The sequence below is a fragment of the Otolemur garnettii genome, unplaced genomic scaffold (genome assembly GCF_000181295.1).
Source record: "Otolemur garnettii isolate 467f Iridium unplaced genomic scaffold, OtoGar3 scaffold00233, whole genome shotgun sequence".
Taxonomy (NCBI): Eukaryota; Metazoa; Chordata; class Mammalia; order Primates; family Galagidae; genus Otolemur; species Otolemur garnettii.
Window position 1 is genome coordinate 799,869 of NW_003852628.1, and position 26,072 is coordinate 825,940.

Consider the following 26,072-nt stretch of genomic DNA (forward strand, 5'->3'; position numbering starts at 1 on the left):
AAAAAAAAAAAAAAAAAAAAGGAATTCCTACATTTCTCTGAGCTAGATGCTCTGTGAAGCATAGTTCTAAGATTTGATTCTCATCTTGCCATATCCCATCTGTGTTTAAAATCTTTTCACAGCTCCCTGATGCCCTGCAAGGCCCTTCAAGATCAGTCTCACACTGGCTCCTCTCCTATCACCATTTACTTCTCTCCTGTAGCCGTCTCACTCAAGCCACTCCTAACTTCTGGAGGTCTTGTCTGCACTGTTTCCTCTGCCACAAATATTCTTCCACTTACTCTTTACCTCAGTGTTCACTCCTGTTCATCCCTTTAGGCCTCATCTTAGGCATCTCCTTTTCCAGGAGGCCCTCCTTGATTTTCCGGGTTGCGTCAAGTACCTCCTCCAGGCTGCTACACACACAGCTGGGCCTCACATCACAGCTCTCTGCCTATAACAGCCCCAAGTCTTCTGCCTATAACCCCACCCCACCCATCCACCCCGGATCATCACTGTCTAGCTAGATTTGTCCCTCACACTGGACTGGGAGCCCCGTGGGGGCAGGACCAGGGCTGGTTCAGTCACTACTATGCCCTCACATTGCCTAGTATAGGCCAGGCACACAGCAGGTGCTGAACAAATATTTTATAGATAAAATATCAAAGCATAGAATTCTAAGTTGATATGTTCATGTGTTTTTGATGTTCTAGGAGTCTAAAGGTATAATTCTAAACTTCCATGATATTTCTAGATCAGAAGAAGTTGGCAATCCATGGGTTGAAGGTTCATATTTTATGGCACATACGGATTTTTATTTTTATTTTTTTGAGACAGTGTCTTACTCTATGGCCCTGGGTAGAAAGCCATGGCATCATAGCTCACAGGACCCCAAACTCTTGGGCTCCAGTAATCCTCTTGCCTCAGCTTCCCAAGTAGCTGGAACTGCAGGTGCCCACCACAATGTCTGGCTAGTTTTTTCTGTTCTTAGTAGAGACAGGGTCTCACTCACACTCAGGCTGGTGAGCTTCTGAGCTCAAGCAATCCTCCCACCTCAGCCTCCCAGGGAGATATTTTTTAATTGCAAAATTCCAGACAAATGTCAGAGCTAGCAACTTTGGGGCCCTTATTTCCCCTTGGCCAGAGCTGGTGATCAGGGCCTTGTTGTCCACTACACTCCTTATCTATGTCACTTGCTTCCCTGGAGGCCTCTGACACCCCTACTTGTCATCTTATAAAGTTCCAAAAATCTTAGTATCAAAGATCCCAAAATGCTGAGTTACTAAAGTTTTGACATTCTGAAGGAACTGATTCTGTTTTAAGATTTCATGGTTGAGAAAAAAAAAATTTCATGGTTGGCAGCACCTGTGGATCAAAGGAGTAGGGCGCCAACCCCCTATACCGGAGGTGGTGGGTTCAAACCCAGCCCCGGCCAAAAACTGAAAAAAAAAGATTTCATGGTTATAACTATACCATGATCATGGTGCTCCATGTTTCTAAGATGTTAAGGGTCAAAGGTGCTAGGAGTTTGAGGGGTTTTTGTTTTGTTTTGTTTTGTTGTTTTTTATTTTTTTCTGAGACAGGGTCTCCCTATGTCACCCTCGGTAGAATGCCGTGGCGTCACAGCTACAGCAACCTCAAACTCTTGGGCTTAAGGGATTCTCCTGCCTCAGCCTCCCAAGTAACTGGGACTATAGGTAGCTGCCACAACACCTGGCTGTTTTTTTGTTGAAGTTGTCATAGTTGTTTAGCAGGCCCAGGCTGGGTTCAAACTCACCAACCCTGGTGTATTTGGCTGGCACCACTGAGCTACAGGTGCCAAGCTGAGTTTGATGTTTTAAATGCTTATAGTTATGAAGTTACACATCTCTGAGGGTTCTTAGGGTCTTTGCATACAGAGTTTTAGTTCTGAAGATTAAACACTTCTGAGATCCCAATACCCTATGAATATGAAGTCCTAAGGTTCAAAGGTCTACAATTCTGAAGGTCTTAGGTTCTGTGACTCTATTGTGTATGACTATGAAATTCTCTGGTCTGTGCTGATAAATCTATGACATCAAAGTAGGGTGACCACAGTGCCTGGACACTCAGGGAAGCCAAGGCATGTGGATCACTTAAGCTCAGGAATTAGAGACTAGCTTGATCAAGAGCAAGACCAGTCTCTACTAAAAATAGGAAAATTAGCCAGTCATCATGGCAGGCGCCGTTAGTCTCAACTACTCTAGAGGCCAAGGCAACAGGACAGATTGAGCCCAAGAGTTTGAGGTTGCTATGAGCTATGATGAAGCCATGGCACTTTACCCATGGTGACAGAGTGAGACTCTGTCTCAACACAAAACAAAACAAAAAAACAAACAAATAGGCAACCAACCATCCCAGTCGGCCTGATGGTGAGAGTTTCAGTGGTAAAAACCCAGAAGGTTTGATCACTCTGCTTCAAAGTTCTCAGGATCTATATTTCTAATCTGAAACTCAAAATGTTTAGGATTATAACACCCCAAGAGTATTAGAATTTAGGTCCTGAGGGGCCTAAAACCCTAGGGGCCAATGATTAAAATTTCTTAGGTCTATGGCTCGACGCCTGGGGCTCAAGAGGCTAAGGCACCAGCCACATACACCTGAGCTGGTGAGTTCGAATCCAGCCTGGGCCTGCCAAACAACAATGATGGCTGCAACCAAAAAATAGGCCGGCATTGTGGTAGGCACCTCTAGTCCCAGCTACTTGGGAGGCGGGGGCAGGAGAACCGCTTGAGCCCAGGAGGAGGAGGTTGCTGTGAGCTATGATGCCACAGCACTCTACCCAGGGTGACAGCTTGAGGCTCTGTCTCAAAGAAAAAAAAATTTCTTAGGTCTGTGAGTATAAAATTCTACATTTCCAGGGTAGTATAAAATTCTACATTCTAAAAGTCTAAGTACGCTGAGTATGATAGTCTACATTCCTAAGATCTGATGTTCTGCATTTGGGTTTTGTTTTTTTTTTTCAAAGTCTCACTCTGTTGCTCCAGCCTAGAGTGCTGTGGCAACAGCCTATCTCATAGTAACCTCAAACTCCTAGGTTCAAATGATCCTCCTGCCTCAGCCTCCCACCATGCCCTGCTAGTTTTTCTATTTTTAGTACAGATGGGGTCTCACTCTTGCTCAGGCTGGTCTTAAACTCCTGAGCTCAAGCGATCCTCCTGCCTCAGCCTCCCAAAGTCCTAGGATTACAGGCATGAGCCACCATGCCTACCTAGCCTGCATTTTGGAATTCGAATGACATATGCTTACTGCTTACCAAGTCCCACATTTCTGAGATTGTAAATTTCTTTTCTTTCTTTCTTTCTTTTTTTTTTTTTGAGACAGAGTTTTACTTTGTTACCCTTGGTTACTCTTGGGCTCAAGTGATCTTCTTGCCTCAGCCTCCTAAGTAGCCGGGACTACAAGTGCCCGCCACAATGCCTGGTCATTTTTAGAGATGGGGTCTCACACTTGCTCAGGCTAGTCTTAAACTCCTGAGCTCAGACAATCCACTTGCCTCGGCCTCCCAGTGTGCTAGGATTACAGGCGTGAGCCACTGTACCCAGCCTGGAGTGTAAATTTCTAACATAATTTGTTTTTTAAAGACAGGATCTCTGTGTTACCCCAGACTGGTCTCCAACTCCTGTCCTTGAGCAATCCTCCCACCTCAGCCTCCTCAGTGTCTAGGACTACAGTTGTGTACCAGCATGCCAACTAATTTTTTAATTTTTTTTTTTGTAGAGACAGTTGTGTCACCATACTACCCAGGATGGTCTCGACCTCCTGGCCTCAAGTGATCCTCCCACCTCAGCCTCCCAGGCTGCTGGGATTATGGCCTTAGCCACTGAGGACAGCTATTTTCTCAGGTTCTAGAGCTGTGCTGCCACATAAGCACCCATGAGCTTCATGTGGCTATTTAAATTTAGATTAATTATAACTAAATAAAATGCAAAACTCAGTCCTTCAAGTATCACTGGCCACAGTTCAAATGCTCAATAGCCACACATACAAGTGATTATATATTAGATATCACAGATACTAAGCATTTCTATCATCCTGGAAAGTTCTATCAGAGAGTGCTACTCTAAAGATTCAAGTGGTAAATGTCTGTAACTCTCTTGTCACCCTCCTGGCCATCAAGGTTCTCAGGTACCTTCTCTCCCCTTTCTCATCCCACCCTAGCTCTCTCCAGATACCTGCCAAGGCCTTGATCCGGGAGCACTCAAAGAGCGAGGCAGCTGCAGAGGAGGCGGCCGGCTGCTCCCTCTCCCAGCCCCGATGATCCGGACTCTCCCAGCGAGTGGCAGGATTGTTGTTGTTAGGGGCAGGCAGGCCATCCATATTGTCCACTTCCCCTGGTATCTGCGCCATTGGTGAAGGTGGGGCCTGGGGATGATGAGAGGCCAGTTAGGGCTGGAAACATGGCCTAAGCTGAGAGGTCCCACTTGAAACTGACTGGCTATGAATCCTGTCCCCTCTTGCCCTCAGTTTCTCTGCCTTCATTATTATTATTATATATACATTTTTATTTTTTATTTTTTAGTGACAGAGTCTCACTTTACTGCCCTTGGTAGAGTGCCATGGCGTCACACAGCTCCCAGCAACCTCCAACTCCTGGGCTTAGGCAATTCTCTTGCCTCAGCCTCCTGAGTATCTGGGACTACAGGCACCCCCACGCCCAGCTATTTTTTTGTTGTTGTTGTTGTTGCAGTTTGGGGTTTGAACCTGCCACCCTAGGAATATGGGGCCGGTGCCCTACCCACGGAGCCACAGGCACCGTCCACTTTCTCTGTCTTTAAAGTGGACATAGTAATTATGTCAATAATGCTCACCCTGACTCCTTGACAGGGCTGTGGTAAAGCACCTGGCACAGGGTAAGTCCTCAGCAAATTGTTACTGTTATGATTAATAGAACAATAACATTATCAGTTATAGAGTTCTGTAATGTAGTAATAACAATAGTGAACATTTATTGAACATTTGCTCTATTCTCAATATTTTATATGCATTCTCTTATTTGATTTCCACAAATTTGGCTCAGCGCCTGTGGCTCAAGTGGCTAAGGCGCCAGCCACATACACCTAAGGTGGCGGGTTTGAATCCAGCCTGGGCCCACCAAACAACAATGACAGCTGCAACCAAAAAATAACTGGGCGTTGTGGCGGCGCCTGTGGTCTCAGCTACTTGGGAGGCAGAGGCAGGAGACTGGCTTGAGCCCAGGAGTTGGAGGTTGCTGTGAACTGTGATGCCACAGCACTCTACCCAGGGGGACAGCTTGAGGCACTGTCTCAAAAAATATAAATAAATAAAATAAAAGATAAAAGATTTCCACAAATTTAGCTCCCTAAAGATCAGCTATTGTGACATTTTTTTGTTTTTTTTGAGACAGGGTCTCTGCCACCTAGGCTAGAATGCAGTGGTATAATCAAAGCTCACTACAACATCAAAGTCCTGGGCTTGAGTGATCCTCTTGCCTCAGCCTCCCAAGTAGCTGAGACTACAGTTGCCACCACAATGCCTAGCTAATTTTTCTATTTTTAGTAGAGATGGGAGTCTCTCTCTTGCTTAGGCTGCTCTTTTTTCTTTTTCTTTTTCTTTTCTTTTCTTTTTTTCTTTTTTTTTTTTTTTTCCGCCAGTGCTGGGTTTAAACCCACGACCTCCGGCATATGGGACTGGCACCCTACCCTTCTGAGCCACAGGCACCACCCCTAGGCTGCTCTTGAACTCCTGCTCTCAAGCGATCCTCCTGCCTCAATCCCAAAGTGCTAGGATTACAGGAGTGTGCTGCCACACCCAGCTATGATGCTGATTTTACAGAGGAGGAAACTGAAGCACAGTGGGGTTAATCCATTTGCCCAAAGTTACACAGTTAGTAAGTAGCTACAATTCAAACATATACATTGTGGCAGAATATTGCATTAATGGCCCCAATTCTTCACCAGCATAGCCACACCCTTTGCCACATAACTTTTCAGTGTCCTCCTACTGCTAGAGTAGGTGAGGTTGGGGGCCATGCCTGATCTCTTGACTCTGGGTTTAACTAGTACTCAAGAGATCTTCCCTATTTCTGCTTGTGCTCAGTTATGGCCATGAGAAAAACATGTCTGGACAAGACCAGATCCAAGGTTCCACTCATTCCAGCCAAGGCCAGCAGGCAGTACCAACATAGCCCCCACTCTGACCTTAACTTGAGTGAGTCCAGCAGAGACCAGAAGAACTGCCTAACTCAGTCCAGCTAAATGCTAACTGCTTAGTGTTTTAAGACACTGAGCTTTGGGTGGCTTCTCATGCAGCATCATTGTGGCAATAGCTAACTGCCATATTGTCTGACTCCAGAGCTATGCTCTAGAACACCGCTGAATTGTAAATAAGAAATGTAAAGAATTGGGTGACATCACATACATCTCCTCCACCCTCTGAAACCCCAGGCCTGATTCTAACACTAGGAAAGGAGGGAGTTAGAGCTATCAATGTCCCCCTTTGCAAAAGACCCAGACATTTGCCAACCAGTAGATTCTAGGAAAACAGGGTCAGGGTCTGGGACTTGGTCAGTATAGTGGAAAAAGACATGCCAAAAGCCATTTTTATTCTTCTTTTCTTCCATGGGAAACTGCAAATGGACACATGGCTACCTACCACCTGTGTGACCTTGGTCAAGTCACTTCCCCTTTCTGGGCTTCCATCTGTCTATCTGTAAAATGATAATGATAAGAGTACCCACTTCTCAGGGGTGTTTGAAGACGAAATAAGTTAATAATGCAGGGAACATGGTATCCAGTACACAGCAAGCCCTCAATACATGTTCTGCTATTATTCTTCACCCTTCCTTCATATATCTCAGCAAATCAAAGTCAGAAATGAGTTCAAGTCCTGCTTTATTCTTCCTGTATCTTTAGCCAGGTATTTTTAACTTGGCATCGTTGTGCCTCAGTTTCCCTCCCTGTTAACCGGTGGTCACCACTGTTTCTTCAATGGAGGACACTTGGCGATGGAGAGGCGCCTAACACTTCTGAGCTCTCGGGCGGAGGAACAGCTCTGGCCATTACGAAGGAAGGCAGAAGGTGGGGGAGGTGGGAAGGGGTGTTCAGTCTCGCCTCAGCAAAGGCTGGCTGGGCGCTGAGCTGCGGGTGGGATCAGAAGCTTTAGCCCTTCCAAGGCCGCGCCTTTCTCCCTGTGGTCCAGACACCGTGCCCAAGGAGGCGAACCTGGAAAGGGCAAGGCCTGAGGGCGAGACCCGCGCGCAGCGCAGAGGCTGGACCGGGTTGGAGGTTGGGAGCTGGTTCTGCCCTCGACCCCCCTGCCTTCCTCCAGCCGAGGAGGCTCCAGGGCTCAGGCCATGCCCACAGCGCGGAGGAGGGATGCTCTCAGGTGGGGAGACACTGGGGGGAGAGACTACCGACGCCAGCGCCTCTCACCTGAGCCCGCAGCCGCGGGTGCGGCGGTCCCAGCTCTCGCGGCGCGGGATCGCCCTCTCTGTCGGTGTCCGCGGCCGGGCTTGGTCCGGCTCAGCTCGGCCTCGCCGGCCCGCTGTTCGGCCAGATCCGCATGCGCCGCAGCCGCCGCCGCCGCCGCGCCTCCCTCCGCTCGCGCCGCCGCTGCGCTCGGCGCGTCCCCGGGACCCCCTCCCGCCCGCGGTCCCCGCAACCCCGGCCGCCTGCTGGGCTGGCCCACGCGCCGTCACACACCGGGCCAGGGAGTATGATGCACGGCTACACTCGCGAGGGGTAGAGGCAGCGTCACACACAGTCACACACGCCCACGAGGTCACGCACTCCCACATTCCCACACACACAGGGTCACTTAGAGCGCATCTACACACTCACATGGTGTCACTCCCTCATATGGGGTCATACGTGGCCAAATCTGTCACACGCGGTCACACACATGGTGTCCCACGCTTCAACAATCTTGATAGTGTCATACTATGACACACTCAAGATCACCACCACCAAGTGTCATATACAAACACACGTCACACACTGTCACGCACTCCCAGCAGTCACGAAGAGTGTTATATACCCACACATCACCCACAGCTTCACAATCACAGAGTGTCACACAATTTTCCACATTGGAACTTTTCAAGGCAGTCACCACTCACATCATACCACACACTCATACATCACACAGTCATGGGGCTCACAGAGAGCATTACAACAGAAGCACTCACAGCCACACACTCAGATGGGGTCCCAGTGTCACACGTCTTTACACAACATATGTGATGTCCCACACCGTCACAGTTGCAGTCTAATAGTCACACTCCCATAAAGCACACCTCACACACGTTCCTCACTCCTCATATCCTACTGGGTGACCCACGGTGTCACTACAAAGTCACCAAAGAAGTACCAATGCCTGTCACACAGTGTCACACACAGTCACACTATGACATGGGGTTACACACAGAGGAAGATACAAGGTGTCGCCCACAATTGTGCTCTCTTTTGTGGTTACTTAAGGTCACACGGGGTCATACAGGTATATAGACATGCAGTCACAGTGTCCAGCACACCTACACACGCACGCACAGTCCTCCCTTATTGTCTTCTGATGTTTTTTCGGGATACCCTGGGACACAGCATGAGTCCCAGCTTGGCCTCTAGGCTCTGGGGAGAAGAGCAGGAGTCCCAGCTTGGCCTCTAGGCTCTGGTGAGAAGAAGGGGCGTGAACTCGGAGAGAACGGTGGGCGTGGCTATCCTAGCCTCGCCCCTCCCCAGTGGCTGACGCTCAGAAAACCGATGCTGAGTGACAAACTCTCCTGGCTCCGCCCACTTAGAGGCGGGGTCTACAGGGCCGCTCCTTCCAGACTAAGTAGTGAACTGAGAGGGCGGTGGTGGTCGCTTGGTCAGTGAGTGAACTATAACTGAGTCCGGCTCCGCCTATCTGCGTACTTCCCAGATGGAGGCGTGGCTTTGTGGTCCCGCTTCTGAACTAGAGTAGCGATCGGACAGGGGCTGAGGCGTGGCCCTAGGAGCTGGCTCCGCCCGGTTGTTCCTGGTAGAAAAGGACAGAAAGCGCCACCCAGCAGCCAGTGGGTTCCCGCGTGTCCTGAGGCCCTGAAGCCCACTACCCCGCAGTATGGCCGTCAAGAAGATCGTAATCTTCGGCGCCACTGGCAGGACCGGGCTCACCACCCTGGCGCAGGCGGTGCAAGCAGGCATGAGCTGGGGCGGGCGGGGGATGTCACGGGGTACATGGCCATAGCATTAGGAAGGGGCATCATGGGGTTGGGACGAGGCTGATTGGGGTCATCAATGCCCCAGCCAAGTGTGTGAGGACTCAGAGAGCAAAGCAAAAGTAACCATGGGGGCATAAATGAGGAAGGCTATGAGATCCAATTTTAGGTGAGTCCAAGACATAGGAATTGGCTATGGGAGCCTGAGGACTCCAGTGACACCATTGTGTGTAAATGTAAGGCTCTTATGCAGTGCAGTTGTTGTCAGTGTGGTGATGGTGGTGGTGGTTAGCACTCCCAGAGATGTTTTACTAAGCCAGGCCCAACGCTGTTTTCTCTACACGTGTGTTAAATTCTGGCAATCCTTATATGGAGTAGAAGCTAGTATTCCCCCATTTGACAGATGAGAAAACTGAGGCCTAGAGAGTGACTTGTCCAATATCACACACCTGTTAAATGACAGCTGGGATCTGAACCCAGTTCATGCTCTTAACCACCAAAAGTTCATAGGCTCTTTGCTTGGGTACAAGAACTGGAAATTGAAAAAGTGGAGGGGCAAGTTGCAGTGAGCACCTAATGGAAAGAGGTCACAGAGACATGAGTAAAGACTTGGGTGTACTAGTCCTGGGAAAGTCAAGGAGGGCTGCAAATTCAGAGTTGCTCCAGGAGAGGGGGTAGGAAAAGGGATAACCATCCTCCAGCATCCCCTCCCCTAACAGTCCAGAGTTTGCCAACTCCCAGTGGAACCAGGGACTTCTAGATATAGGGCCCCACCTCCGTTGGCCTTGGTGACTCTGAAGATTCTGACTATCTACATGCTCCAGAAGGGTGGAGGCCACCAGGATGCCACTCTGTGCTGTCTCTTAGCCCAGCCCTCCCTTGGAGGAACTATGCCTGAAAGTTCCTTGTTAGGCCCATGGCTCTGTCCCTGCCCAGGGAGACCTAGTGAGGATCTTGACTTGTGGAAAGGGGCGCGCCACGGACCTTCCAGGTAAAACCAATTTGGTGATAAGCATTTTGGGGGAAGAGTGGGAAAGGAAGTAAGGAAGAAGTTGAGAAGGTGCTGAGTCACCTGGAAATCCACTGAATTCCACTCGCCCACCCTGCTGGTCACAGGTGGGACTGCACCCAGGGTAATTGAGAGTTGGGGCCTATGGTGTAACTAATTCTGAAAAGTCTTCACAGCTCTGACAAAATACCCTGTCCCCTTCAGAAAAAGGAAAGGCTTAGATGAACTGGCATTTTTTTTTTTCTTTTTTTGATACAGAGTTTTTCTATGTCGCCCTCGGTAGAGTGCCGTGGCGTCATAGCTTATAGCAACCTCAAAAACTCTGGGGCTTAAGCTATTCTCTTGCCTCAGCCTGCCAAGTAGCTGGGACTACAGGTGCCTGCCACAATGCCTGGCTATTTTTTTGTCGTACACTGTCATTGTTTGGCAGGCCTGGGCCAGGTTTGAACCTACCAGTCCCGGTATATCTGGCCAGCACCCTAACCACTGAGCTATGGGCACTCAGCCCTAAACTGGCATTCTTGATGGTTCTTTGGGGCCTTGGTGACTCTGAAGATTCTGACTATCCACATGCTCCAGAAGGGTGGAGGCCACCAGGATGCCACTCTGTGCTGTCTCTTAGCCCAGCCATGTTCCATGCATAGCTGGTGGTCAATAAACACTCCTTGGCTTCTGTTCAGATATGAACTCTGATCATATCCTACCATTGACTTCTACAGGCTCCAGATCAGACTCATTTAGGTAAAACAACCTTCTCTACCTACTAACTGTGATCCTGTCCCAGCTGCCTAAAATTGCCTATTTCCCTACCTTGTAGAGTTGTTCCAATATGTTGCGTCTCAAACTTTGAGTCACAGTGAGTTCTGAACTATATTTAATTGGCCAAACAGTATCAAAATGTATTACATGTTAGATAGTAGTCTTATGAATCTTTTGTTTCAATTATATATCTATGACTTTGTGTGCTAAGCTATGAAATCTATTTTGTATTAAGAGTTGAGATAAAAAAAAAAAAGCTTAAAAAGGGAAAGACCTGCAGTTAACCCTCAACTAGTAGGAAAAATTTGCATATATACATATGTTGATATGTATCAATGTACTTAGAGACACCAGTATATAATTAGCATTAATATATATTTTGTATATATACAGAGAGAGACAGAAGGATAAAGCAAAAACAAATATGATGAATCTGGCTCTCACAACTTCTCTGTAGGTCTGAATTTATTTCAAAATAAAAATTTACCAAAAATGTAAATAAAGTAAGGGATTTGTTTTTTAAAGTTTGGAAATGAGATACAAATGCTCTTGTTTTTTGTAAAAGGTAAGGTCTGTACATTCTAAACCTGTGTTTTAGCCCCTAGTCACTAGCTACATGTGGCTCCTTAAATTTAATGTGAGTTGTGTTAAAAACAGTTTTCTGAAAAATATGCTATTCATCCATGGAAGGAGCATAGCATAGCACTTGGCACATGCAAAGTTCCCAGTAAGTGTTGTCACCAGCACCAATGATGGGTATCCTTGTGCTTGTGTCAAAGCTCTCACTGTGAGAACAAGTGCCTTAATTTGTTCGGACTGCTGTTACAAAATACCTTAGACTGGGTAACCTATAAACAAGAGAATTTTATTTCTCACAGTTCTGGAGGTTGGGCAGTCCAAGATTAAAGCACCAGCAGTGTCTGGTGAGGGCCTGTTCTTCATAGACCTTTTAACTGTATTCTCACCTGGTGGGAGAGGCTAGCTAGCTCTCAGGAATCACTTTTATAAGGGTACTAATCACATTTACTAGTCACTTTTATAAGGGCACTAACCACAGAGCCCTCATAACCTAATCACCTTCCAAGGCTCCACCTTCTAATACCATTAAGGAGCCACAAACATTCAGACCACAAAACAACATAATAAGTTTCTTGAAAAACAAAACAAAAAAACGCAGTTGACCTGGTATGATGGCTCAGGCCTATAATCCCAGCACTCAGGGAGGCTGAGATGGAACTCCTTAAGCTCAGGAGTTTGAGACCAAACTGAGGTAGAGTGAGACCCGGTCTCTATGAAAAAATAAATACAGGGGCAGCGCCTGTGGCTCAAAGGAGTAGGGCACTGGCCCCATATGCTGGAGGTGGTGGGTTCAAACCCAGCCCTAGCCAAAAACTGCAAAAAAATAAAATAAAATAAATAGAAAAATTAGCCAGGCATTGTGGCAGGCAGTTGTAGTCCCAGCTACTGGGAAGGCTGAGGCAGGAGTATCACTTGAGCCCAGGAGTTTAAGGTCGCTGTGAGTTAGGCTGACACCACAGCACACTAGCCTGAGGAACAGAGTGAGACTCTGTCTAAAAACAAAAAATAACAAAAAAGCTTCCCACAGTTGATTAGGGCCCTGACTTGGGTCCATTTTATCCACTGCAGAGGCAGTTAAGCAGTGCCCACATTGACTCCATGCCATCCTCTGCTGCTGCTCTCCCATGTGTGAGGACAGCACAGGTTTTGTGTCATTCTCTTATAAAAGGTATCACATAAGATGGGGGTGCTGGGTGTAGTGATCTTTGTTTCAGAGATAAGAAGCTGAGGTCCAATCAGGGAAATGTTGCTTGAGATTTCTCAGCCAGTAAGTGGTAGAGCTGGAGTTTGAATGTAGATGCATGGGGCAGTAAAGCCTGTGCTGTTATGTTTATAAAGGATCGTGGAGATGGCAGTGAATATGACAGTCCTTGGACTCCAAGAGCCCTTGGTTTACTCCCAGTCAGAATAAGGAGGGCCGTGACAAAGGAAGTTCAAGTGAGTGAGGGACCTGAGGAAAGAGGATGAAGGTTGTTCTAGGCAGAAGGGATAGCACGTGCAAAGGCCAGGAGGCAGGAAACAGTATGCGGAACTGAAAGAAGAACAGTGGGTGTCCACAGACATGGGCAGCGGAGAGGAGAGGCCAGATCCTGAGGGGCCCTGACGGTTGTCACGAGGAATGTGGCTTTCTCCACTGCCTTCAAGGGGTTGCAGGAGGGATCTGAAAAGGTAAAACTGTGGACAGCTCTGTCTGGCTGCCCTATGGAATATGGATTGGAGAGGTCCAGAGTGGGTACGGGAGCCCAGGGAGCAGGAAAGAGACTCCGGGCTGGACCAGGCCAGGGGATAAAAATTGTGAAATGATTATAAGGCATAATAATGGCAAACAACCTCAGGCAGCACCTGTGGCTCAGTGAGTAGAGCACCCGGCCCCATATACCAAGGGTGGCAGGTTCGAACCTGGCCCCGGCCAAACTGGAAAAAAAAAAAAATAACGTTGTGGCAGGCACTTGTAGTCCCAGCTACTCCAGAGGCTGAGGCAAGAGAGTTGCCTAAGCCCAGGAGCTGGAGGTTGCTATGAGCTGTGACACTATGGCACTCTACCGAGGGTGACAAAGTGAGACTCTGTCTCAAAATAAATAAATAAATAAACAATGGCAAACAACCAGATACCACTTACTTCTGAGCCAGATACTACTCTAAACTTTCTGTTAATTTGTTTTAATTTTGCTTTTGCATTTTTATAAGAGCTTTGTTGAGCTATAATTCATTTACCATACAATTCACCCATTTAAAATATACAATTTTGGGCTCGGCGCCTATAGCTCAAGCAGCTAAGGCGCCAGCCACATACACCTAAGGTGGCGGGTTCGAATCCCCAACCCGGACCCGCCAAACAACAATGACGGCTGCAACCAAAAAATAGCCAGGCGTTGTGGCGGGCACCTGTGGTCCCAGCTACTTGGGAGGCGGAGGCAAGAGACTCGCTTGAGCCCAGGAGTTGGAGGTTGCTGTGAGCTGGAATGCCACGGCACTCTACCCAGGGGGACAGCTTGAGGCTCTGTCTCAAAAAAAAAAAAAAAAAAAATATATATATATATATACAATTTTGGGCGGCGCCTGTGGCTCATGGAGTAGGATGCCGGACCCATATACTGGAGGTGGTGGGTTCACAACCTGGCCCCAGCCAAAAACTGAAAAAAAATATATATATATATACAATTTGGCCAGGCGTGGAGGTTCACTCACACTTGTAATCCTAACACTTTGAGAGGCCAAGGAAGAGGGATCACAGGAGGTCAGGAGTTTGAGACCAGCCTGAGCAATATCAATACCCTATCTCTACAAAAAATTGAAAAATCGCCCTAGCCCCAACTACCTGGGAGGCTGAGGCAGACGGATCACTTTGAGCCCTGGAGTTTGAGGTTGCAGTGAGCTGTGATGCCACTGCACTCTATCCTAGGCAAAAGAATGAGACCCAGTCTCAAAAAAAAAAAAAAGAAATACACACACACACACACACACATATATATATACACAGTAGAACCTCCATAGTTGACCACCTCGTTAAGTTAACCTAATTTTCATAGGCCAGATGTGTACTACATGTACAATCAGTACAGTAGACCTAGTTTCTTATATTGACTACCTCTGTATGTTGACCAGTTTCTTGCAGTCCCTTGGGTGGTCAACTTACAGACACACACAGGCAATTCAATGGTTTTTAGCATATCTATAGAGTTATACAAATTTCATCACAATTTAGAACATTTTCATCCACCTAAAAAGAAACCCCTAGAAGTCACTCCCCATTTTTCTGCCCAACCACTCTCTAGCCTTAGGCAACCACTCATCTGCTTCCTGTTTTTATGGATTTTTATGCCTATTCTGGGCATTTTACATAAATAGAATCATACAATATCATTTCTTTGTGATTGGCTTTTTTCACTTAGCCAAAAACCATTTTCTCAAGGTTTATCCATGTTGTAGTATGTATTCACACATCATTTCTTTCTTTCTTTTTTCTTTTTGAGACAGAGTCTCACCATGTCACCCTCCATAGAGTGCATGGCGCCACAGCTCACAGCAACCTCAAACTACTGGGCCCAAGTGATTCTCTTGCCTCAGCCTCCCAAGTAGCTGGGACCACAGGCACCTGCCACAATGCCCGGCTATTTGGAGTTCTTTTGTTTTGTTTTGTTTTTTTGCATTTGTCATCTTGCTTAGCTGGCCAGGGGCCCAGTTTGAACCCACCACCCTCGGTGTACATGGCTGGCACTGTAACCACTGTGCTAAGGGCGCCAAGCCACGTCATTTATTTCTTACTGACAAATGTTACATTGTATGGATACATCACATTTTATTTATCCATTCTTCAGTTGAGATGATGGATAGCTGGGGTGTTTCAGCTACTATGAATAATGTTACTATGAACATTCATGCAAATTTTTATGTAAATATACATATGTTTTCTTTTTTATATAATTAGCTTTCTCAGGTTGAATATTCTCTTTTCTCTTGGGCATATATCCAGGAGTGGAATTGCTGAGTCATATGGTAACTCTAAGTTTAATCTTTTGAGGAACTGCCAGATTGTTTTCTAAGACAGTTGCATTATTCAGCAGTGTATGAAGATCCCAGTTTCCCCACATGCACACCAGCAGTTACATCTGTCTTTTTTTTATATATATAGTCTGCTATCTTCCATGGGTAGAGTGCTATGGCATCATAGCTCACAGCAACCTCAAATTCTTGGGCTCAATCTACCCTCCAACCTCAGCCTCCAAAGTACAGGCATGCATCATGATGCGTGGCTAATTCTTCTATTTTTAATAGAGACAAGGTCTTATTCTTACTCAGGCTGGTCTTAAACTCCTGAACTCAAGGGATCCTCCTGCCTAGGCTTCCCAGAGTGCTTAGATTGAGCCTCTGCACCTGACCCACATTTGTCTTTTTGATAATATCTATCCTGGTGGATGAAGTAGTGTCTCCTAATGGTTTTGAATTACTAACTTGCATCACCCTCATTACTAATGATATCGAACATCTTTCTTTATTTTGTTTTGTTTTGCTTTTTAGAGACTAGGTCTTACTCTGTCCCTTAGGCTAGCGTACAGTATACAACTATAGTTCACTACAACTTCAACCTCCTGGGCTCAAGTGATCCCCCTGCCTCAGCCTCCTGAATAGCTAAGACTACAGGCGTGTGTCACCATGCCTGGCTAATTTTTAATTTTTTTTTTTTTTTTAAGAAAGCACATCTCCCTATGTTGACCAGATGGTCCTGGGTTCAAGCAATCCCTACCCCCTCCAACCCCACCTTACTCTTCCACCTCCTAAATTGCTAAGATACTAGGGTGGGAAGATCCTTTTTTTTTTTTTTTAAAGAGATTTATTTATTTATTTGTTTGTTTTTTGCAGCTTTTTGGCCAGGGCTAGGTTTGAACCTGCCACCTCCGGCATATGGGGCTGACGCCTACTACTTTGAGCCACAGGTGCAGCCCTAAGATCCTTGATCATTTTAACTTTTTTATATGTTGTGAGATAGGGATCCAACTTCATTTTTTTATGTGAATATCCAGTTATCCTAGTACCATTTGTTGACCTGTCCTTCCCCCATTGAAATTTTCTTGGCATTCTTGTCAAAAATCCACATAATAGGCTTGGTGCCTATAGCACAGTGGTTATGGTGCTGGCCACATATACTGAGGGTGGTGAGTTCCAACCCAGCCCGGGCCTGCTAAACAACAATGACAACTGCAACAAAAAAATAGCCAAGCATTGTGGCAGCCGCCTGTAGTCCCAGCTACTTGGGAGGCTGAGGCAAGAGAATCCCTTAAGCCCAAGAGTTTGAGTTTGCTGTGAGCTGTGACGCCACGGTATTCTGCTGAGGGCAACATAATGAGACTTTGTCTCAAAAAAAAAAAAAAATCCACTGAATATATACACACATATAAGAAGTGCTCAAATGTGACTTATGGTCTTCTTTCTTCTTAATGTTCAATATATTGAACATACAATTTTTTTTTGAGACAGAGTCTCACTTTGTCACCTTTGGTAGAGTGCTATGGCGTCATCGGTCACAGCAAACTCAGACTCTTGGGCTCAAGTGATTCTCTTGCTCTCCTGAGTAGCTGGGACTATAGGTACCCACTACAACGCCCGGCTATTGAACATTATGATTTTAATACAGTTTTTCTTTTTTTAAATGTGTATATATTTTTGGCACCCTCTGCATATGTATACATACACACACATAAAACTGCACTTATTCCCCTTAAATAAAAAATTAAACCCATCATTACCAACCTGGAATCACTGCACACTTTGAAAGCGAGTCACTAACAATTTGAATGAAGTCCATCTACCTTCTTCCTATTTTTGGTTTATTAGTGGCCATTCCAGTTCTCCAGCCCTGAGGCTTTCTGGGTACCATGACCTCAGATCTCCACATTCTACCTGTCCCTCAGTTTTGTTCTAATTCATCTTGGCGTCCCTAATTTCACATTGCCTCCAAGGCTGGAGGATTCCTTGAGTTCAGGATCTTGAGACCAGCCTGAGCAGGAGCAAGACCCCATCTCTCTTTTAAAAATAGAAAAATTAGCCAGACATTGTGGTGGGCCCCTGTAGTCCCAGTTACTCAGGAGATGGAAGTAAGAGAATTACTTCAGCCCTAGAGTTTGCTGTGAGCTGGGGTGACTCAGCTAAAAATTATTAGCACGCCAGTCCCGCATACCAGGGATGGTAAGTTTGAGCCTCAGCTGGACCTGATAAATTTTTTTAAAAGAATTTTTTTAAAGGAAGAAATATATTAGTTGTAAACTTCAAAATATGTGTGTATGTGTATTTTGAGGGGAAGACAGTTATCAAAAATTCTTTTGGGAGAGGAAGTACTGAGGAGATATTCAAGATTTTTAATGACCCCTAAAGGAGGGCTAGGCCCTCCAGCAACAAAAGCAGGGACAAGATCAGGTACTAATTTCAATGCTGATGAATCTCTAGGCAGCTCTTGTCTTTCTCAGTACCTCAGTTTCCTCCAGGACCTTGGATAGGGAACATAGACCAATGCCTGATATTTGCTGCTAGAATGTAGGACGCCTGTAGGGGAGCAACTTGGAGGCCTCAGTGCAGATTTGTTTGTGAATCAGGGTGAAAGTGTCACCTATTTCAACAACTAGCTGGACATCAACTGTAGATATGCCAGCAAAGATATTTGAAGACCACAGCCCCAGAGCAGAAGACCTAGGAGATAAATTTAGAGGTTCATGGTGGCCTCTTGGACCCACCCCTTGCAGACCCAAGGTGGCATCCCCAAGCCCCACTGACCAACCTCTCTGCTCCTCTTTGCCCACAGGTTACGAAGTGACAGTGCTGGTTCGGGACCCCTCCCGGCTGCCCTCTGAGGGGCCCAAGCCTGCCCATGTGGTAGTGGGCGATGTTCGGGAGGCAGCCGTTGTGGACAAGGCTGTCGCTGGGCAAGATGCTGTCATCGTGCTGCTAGGCACCGGCTCCGACCTCAGTACTGAGCCCCCTCTCTGCCCGCGACCCCCAACTCCACCTCGGCCCCCTGCACCGCCCCCACCCCCTGCCCCGCCCCTGCCACCTCTGCCACCACCACCACCGCCTACCAGTGACAGCTACTCTCTGTCCCCTCTAAGGTCCTACTACAGTGATGTCCGAGGGTGCCCAGAACATTGTGGCAGCCATGAAGGCTCATGGTGTGGACAAGGTCGTGGCCTGTACCTCGGGTGGGTGGCGGGGTTGTGGAATGGGGGTTGAACTGGGGAGTGGGTATTGAACAGGTAGCCCAGGGGTCTATGAAAGGTGGCATTGAAGTCACTTCAAGTTACCATGCATTTACTGAGCACCAGCTGTGTGCCCCAACCTTGCTGGGTAATGCTGAGAATATTGTGGTGACCAACACAGCCCTGGGCCCCACTCTCACAGATGGGCTCACAAAGGTGGAGGTGGCAGACAGATCCATGATCAAATCGACATCCCAGATAATCAGGCCTGGGATGAGGGAGGCACAGGCCAAGGGGTCAGGGCCAGGATGGAAGAAGCCTAGAGGACTGTGGGAGCCGAGAGGAGGCATCTGCCCTGGCCTAAGAGAGGTCAGGGGTGCCTCCAGAGGAAGTGATAGCTGTGGTTGCAGCTGGGTCTCTGCCCTCACAGAGCTCCCAGCTATGAAGAGATGGGCATTAAGCAAATGGTTGTCTGAGTTATCCAAAGGGAGCTGTTCATGCTGAAAGCATTTATTGAGCACTTGCTGTATGCTAGATGCTATCTGTGCATCTTAGGGATAAATGCCACTTAATCCTCCCAAAACTCCTTTGACACAGAGTAGGTGCTATAATCTTAGAATGATCCGCTCTTAATGTTTCATTTTTTTTGTCCCGTGTTTTGAAGACCAATTTGAGTGGTTAAAACAAGTTTTGAAAGACACTATAAAATTGATTTCGTTTACATTCTTTTATTTCCAAAAAAAATTTTTTTTTTTGCAGTTTTTGGCCAGGGCTGGATTTGAACCCGCCACCTCTAGCGTATGGGGCCGGCACCCTACTCCTTTGAGCCACAGGTGCCGCCCTATTTCCAAAATTTTTTGTGTAGATTTTTTTACAAATATTAAAGTCATTTGCGCTGACAACTAAATTTTTTCTTTTTAATTAAAGTCACACATATGCCAGGATTTGGCTCTTTTTTTTCTTTTAACTTGGTATTTAGAAATCAAAACCTTAGAGAAAAGTTAAAAATACACCTCTGTCTCTCTTCTTGTGGCCCATTTGAAGGTGACAGCAGGTCAGGGTCATTTGCTTTGGTGTGTCTTTCTTAACACATTTTTTCAATTTTTTATTATGAAAATTTTCAGACAGCAAAGTTGAAAGAAGAGTAGAGTGAACACCCATCTTCCCACCATCTTGATTCAGAAACAGATAATGTTCATTATAATTGGTATATCTATGCACACACAAACACACACGAATATTTTTTGGTTTTGTTTTTGTTTTCTTAAACTATTGAAATGGAGTTACAGACCAAGGGACACCTTCAGCAATTTCTAAACAAAGAAAAGGACTTTCTCTTCCAGAACCAAAGTACTACTATCACATCTGAGAAATTTAATACTAATTCTCTCTTAGCCTATAATTATGAGAGGCCAATATTCCTTCTTTATTCAAATTTCAAGGTAAAAGATTAGAAAGATCCTTGCCATCTGAGGAGCTTGGTGTTTATTCATTAGGGCCTGGGAAGAATTATTTTTTTAAGGAGGTGTCTGAGAGGATTAGAAAGAAACCCAGGCTGAAATACAGAATGGATTTGAAATTGGAGGATGGAGGCTGCAGGCTGCCAACAACATTGAATAAGGAGGAAGGGAAGTAGGGCCACAAGGTCTTCGCTATTTGGTCTTTGGCCACCATTTCACACTCTGAGCCTCAATTTTCTTTTTTTTTTTTTTTTTTTTAGACAGAGCCTCAAGCTGTCCCCCTGGGTAGAGTGCCATGGCATTACAGCTCACAGCAACCTCCAACTCCTGGGCTCAAGCGAGTCTCCTGCCTCCGCCTCCCAAGTAGCTGGGACCACAGACGCCCGCCACAACGCCTGGCTATTTTTTGGTTGCAGCCGTCATTCTTGTTTGGCAGGCCCGGGCTGGGGATTCGAACCTGCCACCTTAGGTGTACATGGCTGGCGCCTTAGCCAGTTGAGCTATAGGCGCCGAGCCTGAGCCTCAATTATCTCATCTATAAAGAGGGAATACTGGCTCGGTGCCTGTGGCTCAAATGGCTAAGGTGCCAACCACATACACCTAAGGTGGCAGGTTCAAATGCAGCCTGGGCCTGCCAAATAACAATAACGGCTGCAATCAAAAAACAGCCGGGCATTGTGGCAGGGACCCAGCTACTTGGGAGGCTGAGGCAGGAGACTCCTTGAGTACAGGAGTTGTAGGTTGCTGTGAGCTGTGATGCTACAGCACTCTACCCAGGGGGACAGCTTGAGGCTCCTGTCTCAAAAAAAAAAGAGGGAATGCTATTTCCTATGAATCCATGAGACAGGCTTGTGGCTGTGGCTTGTGCCTGTGGCTCAAGGAGTAGGGCGCCAACCTTATATACCGGAGGTGGCAGATTCAAACCTGACCCCAGCCAAAAACTGCAAAAAAAAAAAAGAAAGAAAGAAAGAATGAATGAATCCATGAGACAATTAGTGAGTTTTAGGAAATTAGGAAAAGTGAATGAGTTTTCCTCTGTGCCATACCTTCTTATAACCACTAGTAGTAACTTGAACAACTATTATCCCAGTTTACACTCGAGGAAACAGAGGCAGCTGGCTAGTGGCAGATCCAGAATTTGAACCTAGGTATAACCCAAGCTTTTAACTATTTCACCAAACTGCTTCTAAAACATTTAGTTCTTGCCAGGTGGTAAGTGATCCATCATTGTCAACTGGTATTATTATGGTTTGGCTGGTATCATTATAGTTTGGCTAAGGCCAATTCCTGCAACAAATATTTAGTGAGTACCTGCAGTGTTCCAGGCCCTTCTGGAGGCTAAGGATGAAGCAGGGAACACCGGGTTACTTGATGGTGTTGGAGGAGAGGAAGGGTGCTAGGGAGAACACCAGGCAGGGCAAAGGGGATTGGCTATGCTGGGCCAGCGAAAGGGTCTTTTGCAATTTTAAATAGGATGGTCTAGGAAAGCAGCATTGAAAGGTCAACTTTCGGTAAAGTCTGCAAGGAAAAGGAGGGACCCATATGACTGAGAGGAAAACACATTGTGGGCAGAGGGATCAGCATTGCAAAGGCTGTGAGTCTGAATTGAAGGACTGAGAGGAGAGTATGTGTGGGTGGTGATGTTGGAGAGTGATGGGGTCAGATCAGGTGGGGACTACTGGGCTGGACTTGATGAGGACTTTGCTTTTCCCCTGAGTGAGATGGAGCCTATGTGACCTGATTCAGGTGCTCACAGGCTCCCTCTGGCTACCTGGAGGGAGCAGGACAGGTGGCCAGGGTGACTAGGCTATTGCAGTGGTCCCAGCAAAGAGGTAGCAGTGGACAGAGCCAGGTGGAATAAAAAGGTTAAATTTGAGATTATTGTGATCCACTGACAGTGTTTATCTGGGGTGTGAGAGAGAGGAGGCCAAGAGGACACCCCCGTTTTTGCAACTGGAAGGCAGTGGTGAGCCACAGCAGGATCTTGTCCTGGCACCAAGGACAAGACAGTGGAACCCAGGCTGACCCTGCCCTGTGTCCTCCCCTAGCCTTCCTGCTGTGGGACCCAGCCAAGGTGCCCCAACGACTGAAGGATGTGACTGATGACCATATCAGGATGCACAAGGTGCTGCAGGAATCGGGCCTGACGTACGTGGCTGTGATGCCACCACACATAGGTAAGTGGGGTAGGGACCTGGTGGCACTGGTACCACCAGCCTGTTCCCTCCTACCCCCTGAGGAGATCTATAGGGCTTTCCCTAGCCATGCTAAAATTGCAAACCTTCCTCGAATCTTGGCATTCTCCCTTGGAATCACCAAAGTGATAAGTGTCTTCTTTCTTTCTTTCTTTCTTTCTTTTTTAGACAAGAGTCTCAGGCTGTCACCCTGGGTAGAGTGCTATGGCATCATAGCGCACAGCAACCTCCAACTCGTGGGCTCAAGCGATCCTCTTGCCTCAGTTTTTCTATTTGTATTTATTTATTTATTTTTGTTGTTGCAATTTGGCTGGGGCTGGGTTCAAACCTACCACCCTTGGTATATGGGGTCAGCCCCCTACCCACTGAGTACAGCCACCACCCAGTTTTTCTATTTTTAGTAGAGACAAGGTCTCGCTTTTGCTCAGGCTGTTCTTGAATTCGTGAGCTCAAGCAATCCACCTACCTTGGCCTCCCAGAGTGCTAGGATTACAGGTGTGAGCCACTGTGCTGGGCCTTTTATGTATTATTTTATTTATTTATTTATTTTTTTGAGACAAAGTCTCACTCTGTCACCCTGGGTAGAGTGCTGTGACATCATTATAGCTCACAGCAACCTCAAACTCCTGGGCTCAAGCCATCTTCTTGCTTCAGCCTCCCTGAGCAGCTGAGACTACAGGCATGCACTACCATGTCTGGCTAGTTGGGGGGTTTCTGTTTTGTTTTGTTTTTTCCATTTTTAGTAGAGATAGGGTGCCTCTCTTATTCAGGCTGGTCTCAAACCCCTACCCTCACCCTGCTCAAGCAATCCACCTACCTAAGCTTCCTAGAGTGCTAGGATTATCAGAGGCAGACATCACATCCTCTAAAGTGTCTTTTTGTATGCTAATGAGTCGACTGGTGGCTGGAAACCCTTTGGCAGATTCTGGATGGGGGCTGGTCTCCAGAAAGACCAAGGCAGATTTTGAGGGGTGGGGCAGAAAGTCAACCAGTGGCCAACCCCAGTGGCCCAGAAGACCCAGCTGGTGTCCTCTGCAGAACTGGCTGCTTTCCTGGTATGTGTGTGGGAACCCCACACATTAGCCATACATGAGGTCACAGATGTCTTCATTCTGTGTTGATTGTTGAGTGGGAGAATAGGAAAGGCACTTTAATTTGGATTTTTTCCTATATCCTTATACTTCCACATTTTCTATCCCCCCTCACTGTTTTATCTCCTTTTCTAACATCCTGTTTGGTTAGCTCAGTTGAACAAATCACCCAAAATGTAGAAATGTAAAACAACAATTGTCATTCACTATGATGATTTCTCTCAGGCCTGGGAGCTGGCTAGGCACAGGGGATGGTTTTTGCTTGGGATCTCTCAGGCAGTTGTGAAGTCCCATGGTGGCTGGGCGTAGAATCTTGTGGAAAGCTGCTTCTTTTTTTTTTGAAACAAGAGTCTAACTCTGTTGTCTTAGGCTAGAGTAACCTCAAACTACTGTGTTTACGGGACTCTCCTGTTTACAGGACTATCCTGCCTCAGCCTCCTGAGTAGCTGGGACTAGAGGCACCTGCCACTTTTTTTACTTTTAGTGGAAATGGAGTGTCACTCTTGCTCAGGCTGGTCTCAAACTCCTAAGAGCAAGCAACCTTGGCCTCTGAGAGTGCTAGGCTCACAGGCATGAGCCACTGCACCCAGCCTGGAAAGCTTCTTCATAGACACATCTAGTGGTTGAAACAAGCATCAGCTGGAACACCTGCCTGCAGCCTCCTCATGTGGCCCGTGCTTCCTCACACCATGACAGCGAGGCCTCAGGACAAGAGTCCAGAGAACCATATGAAAGCTACATTTTTTATTTTAGACAGAGTCTCACTATATCACCCTCGGTAGAGTGCCATGACGTCACAGCTCACAGCAACCTCAAACTCTTGGGCTTAAGCAATTCTCTTGCCTCAGCCTCCCAAGTAGCTGGGACTACAGGCACCATCACAACACCTGGCTGTTTTTTCGTTGTAGTTGTCATTGTTGTTTAGCAGCCCTGGGCCAGGTTCGAACCAACCTGCCCTGGTGTATGTGGCCAGCGCCCTAACCACTGAGCTGTGGGCACTGAACCAGCTACATTGGTTTTTTTGTTTTTTGTTTTTTGTTTTTTGAGACAGAGTCTCACTGTGTTGCCCTTAGTAGAATGCTATGGCATCATAGCTCTCAACAACCTCAAACTCCTGGGCTTAAGCGATCTCTTGCCTCAGCCTCCCAAGTAGCTGAGATTACAGGTGCCTGCCACAATGGCTGGCTGTTTTTTAGTTGTAGTTGTCATTATTGTTTAGCAGGGCTGGGCTGGGTTCAAACCTGCCAGCCCCAGTGGCGTATGTGGCCAGCAACCTAACCATTGAGCTATGAGTGCTGAGCCGAGGATACATTGTCTTTTATAGCCTACAGTTGGAAGCAACTCACTGCCAGTTCTGCTGCATACTGTTTATTAGATTGAGTTAACTGAGTTATTAGGGCTGGCCCATATCTAAGAAGAGAGGACTTCACCACACATATCAACTATTTTCTTTCTTTATCTTGTTTGCCGTGCATATCTCTCTCACTAGAATGTCAACTCTTTGAAGGCAGAGATTTTGTCTTGTTTTCATCACAGCTGTATTCCTAGTGCCTAGACTAGGGCCTGGCATGTAGTAGATGCTCAACAAGTAGTTGTTGCATGAATTAATGCAAGGGAATCACACTTTGTGGTGATGTTACAGAAGACACCAGTAAACCACACCTGCTCCCTCTTTTTCCTCTGCTAGGTCTGGGATTGTTATTGAGAGACACAGAGGAAGACTCGGGAGAGTCATTCATTCAACAAATGTCTCTTACATGTGAATTGTGTGCCTGGCTACCATCATAAGCATTGGCAATATAGTCCCTGCTCTCGTAAGCTCATGAGGATTATATTTCTAATTAGGGAGATTTACTGCTTAGCATAAGCTCTCTAAGGAGATAGCTTTATAAGCAGTGAGGGAGCAAGTCAAGTGAATACCTAGGGGAAGGGGAGAACTGGGAGGAGAGAACATCAGTGCAAAGGCTGTGAGGCAGGTCACTTGTATCTCCTCCATATTTACCTGCCCACTGGAAGGGCAATTCAATTTGGCTTTGCTTTCTGCCTGTTGGGGACCTTGGCAGGAGGAGGCCTACACCTTACAGGTTCAAATAAGGTTCAGTAGATTTTGATTCTTTGATTAAAGAGGACGTATCAGAAAATGTAGAAATGTAAAACAACAACTGTCATTTACTATGATTTATCTCAGTCCTGGGAGCTAACTAGGTACTTGGGATGGTTTTTGCTTGGGATCTTTGTGATTCACACCTATCATCTTGGCACTCTGACCAAGGCGGGAGGATCACTTGAGCTCAGGAGTTTGAGACCAGCCTGAACAAGAGTGGGAACCGTCTCTACTAAGATTAGAAAAACTGGCTCAGTGCCTGTGGCTCAAGCGGCTAAGGCGCCAGCCACATACATCTGAGCTGGCGGGTTCGAATCCAGCCTGGGCCCGCCAAACAACATTGACGGTTGCAACCAAAAAATAGCTGGGCGTTGTGGTGGGCGCCTGTAGTCCCAGCTACTTGGGAGGCGGAGGCAGGAGAATCACTTGAGCCCAGAAGTTGGAGGTTGCTGTGAGCTGTGATGCCATAGCACTCTACCCAGGGCAATAGCTTAAGGCTCTGTCTCAAAAAAAAAAAAAAAGATTAGAAAAACTATA

General features: G+C 46.7%; 2 protein-coding genes across 2 annotated transcripts in view; one reads left to right on the forward strand and one right to left on the reverse strand.

Moving 5' to 3' along the window:
- The window catches only part of SPTBN4 (spectrin beta, non-erythrocytic 4), an 80,605-nt gene extending 76,255 nt beyond the window's left edge, over nt 1-4,350 (reverse strand). Inside the window, exon 1 of the mRNA XM_003802104.3 lies at nt 4,173-4,350. Within this exon, the coding sequence (XP_003802152.1) occupies nt 4,173-4,347 (175 nt within the window). The 5' untranslated portion in view covers nt 4,348-4,350. The remainder of the gene's footprint in view (nt 1-4,172) is intronic.
- Nucleotides 4,351-8,938: 4,588 nt separating this feature from the next.
- BLVRB (biliverdin reductase B) overlaps nt 8,939-26,072 on the forward strand; it is a 23,304-nt gene continuing 6,170 nt past the window's right edge. The window contains exons 1-4 of the mRNA XM_003802105.3: nt 8,939-9,136; nt 18,295-18,459; nt 18,599-18,688; nt 22,194-22,322. Of these exons, the coding sequence (XP_003802153.1) occupies nt 9,058-9,136; nt 18,295-18,459; nt 18,599-18,688; nt 22,194-22,322 (463 nt within the window). The 5' untranslated portion in view covers nt 8,939-9,057. The remainder of the gene's footprint in view (nt 9,137-18,294; nt 18,460-18,598; nt 18,689-22,193; nt 22,323-26,072) is intronic.